The following is a 9,653-nucleotide window of genomic DNA, read 5'->3' on the forward strand; positions in this document are numbered from 1 at the left end:
TATCCCCAAAGTGACGCCAAAGGAAAGTCTGAGAAGGCAGCAGCACAGAACTTTCCGAGTCTGCCGAGGCAAGAAAAACATTACTTTTTTTGTTATTGGTGTTGTGGTTTGTATAATCTTCTATTGTCTTGTCATCCACACTAAGTAGGAATTATACTTGTAGCCTTGAAATACATTCACAATAAATCACTTGTACAGTTACTCACTGCCTCAGCTCCACTTGATGGAAAAGCTGATTATTGCCACCTATTCTTTTCAGTGTGAATATTATCCCATAAATCAGAGACTCATCTGTATTCCCCATCCTGTAACCAGCCTCCTCTGGAATGTAGAGTTGAGGCCACCTTCCCCAGCATGCCTTGTTTCTCCTTCATCTGAGCAGAAGGCCAGACACTTGTTCTTTGCAGATTTCTCCTTTTTCCAAGAAGGGTGTTGTAAACGAATCTGCACAGAACAGAATATAACTCAGCACTTCAGAATCTTTCTAAAATTTTTGTGTCAGGCCTCAGTTGAGAGATTGCAGGGCACCCATGTGAGGTAAATGCTTCATATATGAAATTTTCACCTTGCCAGAAGCTGCTGAGGGTACAGCAGAAATTAAAGATTCAGAAAGGAAATAGAGTGCTCAGCACCCTGTCCCCTGCTCTCGAGTCATGGAGGTTTGCATGTAGCTTGGCCCCAGTTTTGTCCCTGGAGTTTGGAGGTGCCCAAATCTCAAGTCACATGAGACTAGATCAAGGTTAAAGGGGTTCAACATCCAGTGAAGGAAACTTCAGCTGGGCCAGCTGAATCACGACAGCTGTCTTAAAGTTGTTCACACTTAGAGCACATCAAGCTCCTGAAATGTTTCTTAGGTCACAGTAATGACAGAGGTTATTGGCGTCTCTGAAACCGAACACTTCAAGCATAAGAATTCTGCTTTTCTGATCCTTTATAGAAAACAACCATATGAGTCAGATGTGGTGGGCCAAATATGTGAGAAAATCACTATATTTTTAACAAGACTTAGCATTTGTATTGGTTTTCACCCAGTTCCCTTTCAGAGAAAAGACATAGTTACCAAACATCTCTCAAAGTCTCAGGTCATGACACAAATCTAATATAAAAGTGACACAAATTAAAAATGGTCACCCATTTCTTGATGACTGGAATATTTTTATAATATCCCTGTGATTTTTCCTACTGATAGACATTTGAAAATAAGATTGGATTAAATAAGGAGGTTGCAGCTAGTCCAGATTGGGATGTACAAAACCATTAGCTCCTAGAAAATCATTTGCAACAGTGCAGTTGAGTGTAGCTTTAATGAAACTCATGGCTCTTGCTTCAGCACCCAGAACTGCACAGATGTGCATCATCTTTCCTGTCATAATCACAAGGCTGGCTAACAAGGCCAAACAGCACTGCATGCTTTCTTCCTTAAATAGTGTTGAGGGCAAGGCCTAACTTGCGAGATTAAAAGAAATCAGAAATTAAAACCCCCACAGAAATTTTTGGGCCACCTATATGTAGTCTGTATTTACACTACAGCAGGCGAGACAATTATCATGGAAAATGGTCTTCATATTACAGTCAATGCTATGAACAGTATCTAAACAAGATCCATTAAAATAGTGGCCCCACAGCACACACACTCCAAAGAATGCTAAAAATCTCACTTTGGTACTACTTACAGAGAGATTTTGATTAGGATTCCCTGAGGATAATTATTTTCCTGAAGAGCAAGCATAGATAAATGAGTCATAATCTTAGTAAGAGCTCAGAATGAACCATGATTTACAAATTAATTTAAAGGAAAAAAAAAAAAAAAAAAGAGTGAGTAAACTCATATTTACACAACCAACTTCTCACTCTTCAGAACAACAGCATACAAAGGTGTGGGATTTTTTTTGTGGACCTGCAGGTAATGACAGTGTGAGAGTGCTCCAGGTCTGGGCAAAGTGGGCTGTCTTCCCTTTTGGGTAGATCCTTGGGAATATTTCTATCGGTTCAGGCTCCACTGCCCAGCTACTCAGATTTTATGAGGAAGTCGATCTTGAGTTGCAAACCGAGCAAGCTGGCAGGAATTAATCCCCCAAAAAAGTAAGGAACAACTGTTGAATGTTAAGCTGGAAAAGGACCATTTGTCCTGTGGCTGAAGTCACCTCAGGAAGCGATGGAACCCGTGTTTAGAGATGTTTCTGTTAGAAACCCGAGCCACGTCTGTCGAGCCCTGGGGATTGGTGCCGTGCCAGGGGCGGCTGTTCCTCTGCTGTTGGCAGAGCACTGCCTGTGGACCACACCTCCGTGCAACATAACTCCTGTGTCTATTACTGACACCATTTAGATAGCACCAGAAACTGCAGCAGCATTGTTTGTGCTGAGGTGGTGAATCTGTCTAGATAATGGTATTTGGGGAGCAAAAAGCCAGGTCAGCAGGATCACCAAACCATCATAAATAAACAGCTGCCTTTCAGTCTCAGGCATTGAGAATCTAAATCCATCTGATTGTCAGATGTGACAAACTTCTGCTGCTCTCATTTCAAACAAGTGGTTAGTAACATCCTCCAAAAGAGTTCTGGAGCACCTGCCTCTTTCAAAGTTAGTGTTGCCCCTTAAGTCTCCCATTTTTGTCCAGTGTGGCTTTAGGAAAATAAAGGTGAAATTTAGTTTGAATGAATGTAGAACTAAAATAGATTACTTTAAAAATCAAAACCTGATTGCACTGCAGAATGTCCTGACATTAGTCATTGAATACTTTTAACCTAATCAAAGATCGGACTGTTCCCTCTGCTGTTAGTGTCAGGTGAGATTCAGTCTGATTTGAGCACTGTAAAACTCTGATAAAAGGCCAAAAAAATCCCAGTGAGCCACGCCAGTAGGCTATCCAGTCTCCAAGAGCAGACATGAGCAGTTATATGAGGACAGATGAGCATGATACTGCATTCTCACATCCAACTCTCTTCAGCTCAGGTAATTGCCTGAGTCCAGATTATTTCAGCTTTTCATCTCTTCCCCTATTGTCTCCGATTTTGTGAGACTTATTTATGGAAAAGACTCATTAGCCACATGAGAAGCCAAATTATGTGCTCAACCTAAACCAAACATGTTTTAAATTTAAACTTTTTTTAATTTTCAAGGGATTTTGTTTTGAGGGGTTGTTTCTTTTTTGTTAGGATTAAAGAGATTTGTGAAAGGTTATTAAGCTCACAGGTCAGTGTATACCAAAGCACTGAATTTTCTTCGTTGCATTTCACATCCTTTCCTTTTATTCATGTCACGTGTTTCAGGTTTTGAATACCAGAAAAAAATAGATTGTTACTGCACAATAGAAATTTACCACCATAGAACAAGTTACTTTGTAATACTATCTCAGCACTTTTAGAATTAAATTTGCCTGTAATAAAGAGGAGCTCAGATCTTGGCAGTAAATGGGTTTTCAGCATGACACCTTCCTGTCAGTCACACAAACATAACAGAGACACCCTAAACCAATAGCAGAAGATCAATGCAGTTTTAAAACGTTAAACCTTTTTTAGAGTGGTCCCTTTTGGTGTAGCCTGTGGGATTTGGGATGCCATGCTCCCCTGGCACTGCACCTCAGGCTGGAGAGCAGCATTTCAGCAGCACTCCCAGCGGTGGGCAGGGGTTTGGTGTGTTTGCACTGTCTCGGGAGCTCTTCAGAGACACGGACTAAAGTTCCCTGCCCCAGCAGCACCGCTCCAGGGTCCTCAGGGAGCGTGCAGCCACTGTCCCGGCCTCTGCTCAGATGGAGGATGTGCACAGGAGCGCCCCAGTAGCGATGATCCCGGCCTGGGAGGAGCATTCCTGCATGGTGTCAGCGTGCCCTGTCACACTATCTAACCTGTGTCTTCATTGTACATTGCGAGTCAGCGTCACTCCGGGTCTTTACCCTGAAGCAAGGGTGAGCATATGCATCAGTCTGTCACAGCAGACCGTACTTTTCTGCAGGGGAAACAAATTATCTGTAGAGAAAATGCGGATACGATAATCTGCTTTGACACAAGGGATTTACTTTGTCCCACTCAAATACATTTGCCCATTTACATTTTAAAAATTGGGACCTTCAAAATGTTATCTCAGCACTGCAGGAATCTTTCACCTTGGCAGACAGTGAGGCTTCTCACAGATTAAGTGAATGGCATAGTGGTTTTATTGTGCTAAGCTAAACTAAGCACTTAACTCATTAATTCATCACCACTACTTGCATTAAGGAGGACCTGCTATTTTAAATGAGGCATACCTCTTTTTTTTCCCCCCCTCAAACATTTACACAATCTCATCTTTACCCAAAGCTTGTCAGTCATAGCTAACACAGACCTACAAGCCAGAGTGAGATTTTTTTATTTTTTTTTCAGTGTTGTCAGAATTTTCATTAATTTCTTCACATTTAAAGAGCTTCCGTTTGGCACAGGCTCTGAAAGTCATTTACTACAAGTACACAAAAGATTGCTGTGTTGATCAAGATATCTTAGCCACACTTGTTTTTAGTACCCCTTAAAGCAGACTCATGTTTATTGAAACAAGCTGCACAATTACTTTGTCAAGAAACATGGATCTCCTCAACTGGTTTAACTTTACTAAATGTCTGCTAGCTCAGAATGATTCTGAATTCCTCGAGAGGTAGATCAAACGCACAGAGTCCTGCTGCAGTGCTTCCTGTGGTACTCACAGCACTGGGGGATCTGGTGTCACTGACCTATTTACAGACATATGCAAACCTGTTGCTCTGCTCAGAACAGAACTGCCAAAATTTTCTGTTCACTGTGAGGGGAGGAGGCAGTGTCATTAATATGAGTATGGAACAAAATGCTGTGGACGTGCAAAAATGACCTTCCTTTACATTATAGGACAGCATCAAAACATGTAGACAAAGATCTTGGAAATATAGAAGAAAACAAAAAACTAGAGGAAAACAATCATAAATCTGAAACTTAAGAGAAAATGTGTCAGTCATCATTCCAGGTAAGTGTTTCATGTTACAGCATTAAGATCTCTTTGTCCACCATTTCTCTCTGGTGATCAAAGCTTTAGCTTGGTCTGGCGCTCACCTTCCAGAGGCAAAGCAGTAGTGGGGTCGTTTTGTGGTATAGTTTTAGGACAGACAGACTCAAGCTTTTGGCCAGTTAAGAATTCAGAGCTGCACATACAAATATAAAAAGAAGCCTGACATTTAGATGGAACTTAATACTTGGCTTTATTTTAATGTATGTGCTTGAGGAAATGAAAATACAGGATTGTATAATATACCACTGTGGTTCATGTGCATGTATACGTATGTCTTTATATGAAGAGTATGGCTAGGTAGAGTTCAGGAAGTTTAAAGTTACGACTTGAAATATTTACAGGAACTTCTTTTACTGAAAGCAACAGTTTCCTTGGTCACTTTCTTCATCATTAATGCAAAGGTCACGAAACTTCCTTCCCTTAGAACAAAACAATTCTCTTTAGTCCAAATTTCACACACCTGTACTGTGACCAGTTTTATCCTGGAAAGAGACACCATGTATTACATTAGTAACAAGTTTGAACATTTCCCCTGCTGGGATCTGTATGAAGTAAACTGTTTACAAATGATCTGGCAGATGCCAAAGTTCTGCTGGGAATTACAGGAGCACCACAGAGCAGCAAGAGCACCACCCTGTGCTCACACAAATATACACCACTGCTGCAGCTCTCCTCCTAGTACCCAAAGGAGGGGGGTAGACCATTCTTCTGGCCAGTTTAGACCATTTAAAATTAACACTAGGATAACACAAGAGTCTGGAAACCAGCTAACCATAGAGAGGTTTGTTGAGTTAGTCATCAACTATTCTTAAAAAGGAGAGTATTACATGTCCAAGGAGAGTATTACATTGTAAGCTCCTCCACAGGAAAGCTGTAGACAGCCCTGGTTTTCAGTGCTCTTAAGTAAATAGCACTGGATAGCTTCTTGAGGTAGCAGGGGTCTAAAGCATGTGGAATTATGATATTTCATATTTACATAACAAGGTTTCTTATTTAAATGAGTGCAACTGTCAACAGTTTCAATATATCAGTATTGTTTGAAATTTTCAAATTTTTCAAATGCAAACCACAAGTTTTGCTTTAAATATTTAGAACTTATTGGATTATATAGAGCAATTATATAGTATACAAAGAGCTGTGGCATTGCTGTAGGCACTTTACCAGCAATATCACTGTTTCACTAGTTTGGAAAAGGGGATTGGGAATACCAAAATTATGTCCTAGGAAGGATTTAAAGGTGGAAAACAAGTCAATTTGGGTTTTGAAAAAGTTGCTGCATAAAGACATTGTGTGCCTTTGATTTAATAATTTACTCTGTATTCCTTCAGATCAGTAGATCAGCATAAATGAGATGAACATAAATCCATTACTTACCACATAAATTTATTGGATTTGCCAGGAACAATATTGCAACAGCAATTCTTGCCATGAAAGAGCTCACATCATTGAGCTGCAGAAGGAAGTACTGTTCATGTAGCTGTTTATATAAAGTGTAGATAATGAGTAGTTGTGATGGTTAACATATTTTAAAATATTTAACTGGCTTTATCTTTCATATTTTCAGAGAATACATATAGACCAATTGAAGCATGAACGTGGATTGTATTTAAACATATACAAAGAAGTGACAGCTATTCATGGTTCAAGTATTAAGCAGATCATTCTACCAGGTTTTCAAAGGATTTTAGACACAATTATCTCAAGCTAAAAAAAAACCCCACAAACTAATTTTGGCAACAGCCATGATAATAGGTCACCATGTTGTGTTCTGTTTGAAATATTTTTTTGTAAATGTCTGCACTGAAGATTTCTTTTTGTTTGCCTTTATGTAAATTTTTTACGTAGCTATTTTTATACACTGTAAGGCTTTGTTCTGGGAGTTGCTGTTAATCTGATGTATAGTGTAATGGTTTTATTTCAATTGTTTTTATGACACCCTTTGAGCAGGTACATGTCTGATTCTGGTTGTTTTCAGTGAAGCCTCTGCTTTGTAGCAAGTACCTAGAGTGTAAGATTGTCTTAAAGGAAAACGTCAAACTCCTTTTTCATTCTTTGAAATCGTGGTAAAGCAAAAGGGTGACAGCTATGACAAGAATGAACTAAATTGTTAATGACAGTGAACATTTAAAAAACCATGCAAAGCTAAACAAGCTAGAAAGGGAATAAAGAGTTTCCCTGAAGAAGTCTGGGTATTGAGTAAGGAACACTATGAAAAATTCCTAGCTTACATACAGCTGGTGGCTAAAAAATCCTTTTCTTCTAGAGCAAGACACACATTTTATTGATGGTTATCAGTCGTCTTTCATGTTAGCATTAGGATAAGGAACTGGAATTGTGGATTAATTTTGATTCCTTTATGTTATTCGCTGCCTTAAAGTACTGTACCTTTCCTTCTTTTCAGAGAGATACCAGTCAGAATTGGAAACTTTTTTTAAAAAGTGGTCATATCAAAGCTGCATTTTTTCCCACAAAAATAGAATATATATATATATATATATTTTTTCTGTGTTTTTGTTAACTATGCTACAGATATTGAATGCACCTTGAGATAATTTTAGTGTTTTTAACTGGTACCTAATTTATCAAACAGTACATATAATTGTAACAATGAAATGTCTATGTATCTTTAGTTACATTCAAGTTTGTAACTTTATAAACATGTTTTTTGCTTGAGGGAATTTTTTTTGAATGGTACTTGATAAGAAAAGGTTTTAGGGTGAATGGCCAATAGAAAGTTGTATTTAAGGGAGATAAGTATCATCTTATCTGGAAAGTTAGTTTCTGGAAGAAGGTAACAGGCAGCTTTGATGGAGAGGAACAGTAGAAGCAGAACATCAGGTTTCCATTTACAAATATCCAGGGAAAAAGTAAGTTTTTATAGACTGGTAAGCAAAAATAAATAAATAAATAAATAAATAAATAAAAGAAAAAGATGGACGTTAGGAAATGTATTTTGCCACTTTTGCATTATTTAGGGGGCAGAAAACACTGTTACTTGTAAATTTGTAAAATGTTAAATGTCTGGGCAGTAGTGACTGATGTCTTAATAAAAGCTTCCTGTAGTGCATTGGCATGGATTAAATACATAAAATGTCCTATAAACTCTATGCTGTATAAAATACTAGAGGGAAATCCTGTTATATGCCTCTAAACTTTAATTTGTTACTGTTTTATTTGGCAAAAAGAAAAAAAAAATTATAATCTTGGTCAATATTTAAACCAAAGTAAAATGGGGGAAAAACCAAAGTAATTTGTTTTGCATGGCTAAGCCATTCTGTTATCTCTGTAAATATTGTGATTTTTTTTCTTTTTAGAATTTTGTTAAAAAAATTCTAAAATTTTTAAACACTTGTTTTTCCAAAATAAAACGTGAACACACAAAAAAGTTACTTTATATATAAATATATCTTTTTCTTTTGGTGCAAGAACACTGCCAAGCGATACACGTTTTCTAAAAGAAAAAACAAATTCAGTGGGCATGACTCTGAACGGGAAAAGTTGTACCAGAGCCCTGTCAAGGAGCGTGCATCTATCACCTCTCTTTGTTTATAACACTACAAATAATTCTTAAATACAGAGAGGAATCTTCCAAAGATAGAGAAAACTCCAAAGGGAAAGCATAGGGAAGGGCTGAAAATTTTCATACCACTGTCAGGGGAATATAGGGCAAACAAGGAGAAAAAAAAAAGTCCTTCAACTTTCACAGCTACAGAAAAAGGAATATAAACAACTCCTCGCCTTTTGGGATTCTGCTTGATCTCCTATGCACTTTAAATCGTCAGTCTGAGGAGCTGGGCTTTTCACTGCTCCGAGTTCACTATAGGCAAGTTTCAAGAACCAGGAGTGCAAAAGAATTAATGTTTCTATCCATGCCTAAACAACAATAAAACTGAAGTATGTCTTCACTGGCTTGTGTGAAATCTCAGTTTACAAGAACTGCTGCAAATACACCCCCAGAGAGTCTGGCTGGCAGGGAAAGTCATGGGGTGATGGGTGTGGGTTTGTGCAGCTGCTCCTGGCCCACAGCAGCTGGGAACAACAAAAAAAGCACAAGCTGGCACACAAAGCCTCGCCAGAGCTCATCATGCGGGTCTGTGCTTGTGACCTGGACAAATCATTCACCCCAGCAGTTGATCTGGGGTGGAGTGCCCAAATCTGAGTGTGAGCACCACAGGAGTTCAACCCCAGTTCACTACACACAGGAACAAAAACTAATCCCTGCTCACAAATGGTTTAAAAGCATGACAGCAGGCAGCAGAGGAGAGCCCGTCCTCTAGCTTTACAGTCAGGAAATAATGTAATTAGTGGTGTCTGTTCATGGCTGTGCAGGAAACTCACTGAGCTTGGAACAAACCAGTGGCTTTCACTGCATGCAGCAAAGGCAGAATCCTGCAAAAACACCCATGGGCTTCCCAAGCAGCTCTGGAGTCCTCTGGAGCAAAAATACCAAAGCTACATCTTTGCTGCAGTGGGTATGAGCCACAGAGACGTGATAATGGTGTGGCCCCAAGGTGAGGCCTTCTGGAAAGAGAGGGGAAAAAAGTACTTGGAGATAACCCTATCAAAGGAAAAGCACAGGGACATTTAGTGCTGGTTCTGTTCCTACAGACAAGCCTCTGTTGAGGGCTTTACTGCACCTACAGCTG

At 39.1% G+C, this 9,653-nt stretch overlaps 1 protein-coding gene across 5 annotated transcripts in view; it reads left to right on the forward strand.

The window, feature by feature from the left end:
* The window catches only part of ALCAM (activated leukocyte cell adhesion molecule), a 115,459-nt gene extending 106,547 nt beyond the window's left edge, over positions 1-8,912 (forward strand). For 4 of the 5 annotated variants that reach the window (XM_088052004.1, XM_088052007.1, XM_088052006.1 and 1 more), the window contains exons 15-17: positions 12-68; positions 4,851-4,965; positions 6,572-8,912. In XM_088052004.1, coding sequence (XP_087908130.1) covers positions 12-68; positions 4,851-4,938 — 145 coding nt within the window. In that variant the 3' untranslated portion in view covers positions 4,939-4,965; positions 6,572-8,912. The remainder of the gene's footprint in view (positions 1-11; positions 69-4,850; positions 4,966-6,571) is intronic. The other variant, XM_088052005.1, reaches the window with a different exon arrangement.
* The last annotated feature ends 741 nt before the right edge of the window (positions 8,913-9,653 follow it).

This window comes from Pseudopodoces humilis, chromosome 2, assembly GCF_049639895.1.
Source record: "Pseudopodoces humilis isolate 2021_Gansu_Grassland_sample_001 chromosome 2, ASM4963989v1, whole genome shotgun sequence".
NCBI classification, from domain to species: Eukaryota; Metazoa; Chordata; class Aves; order Passeriformes; family Paridae; genus Pseudopodoces; species Pseudopodoces humilis.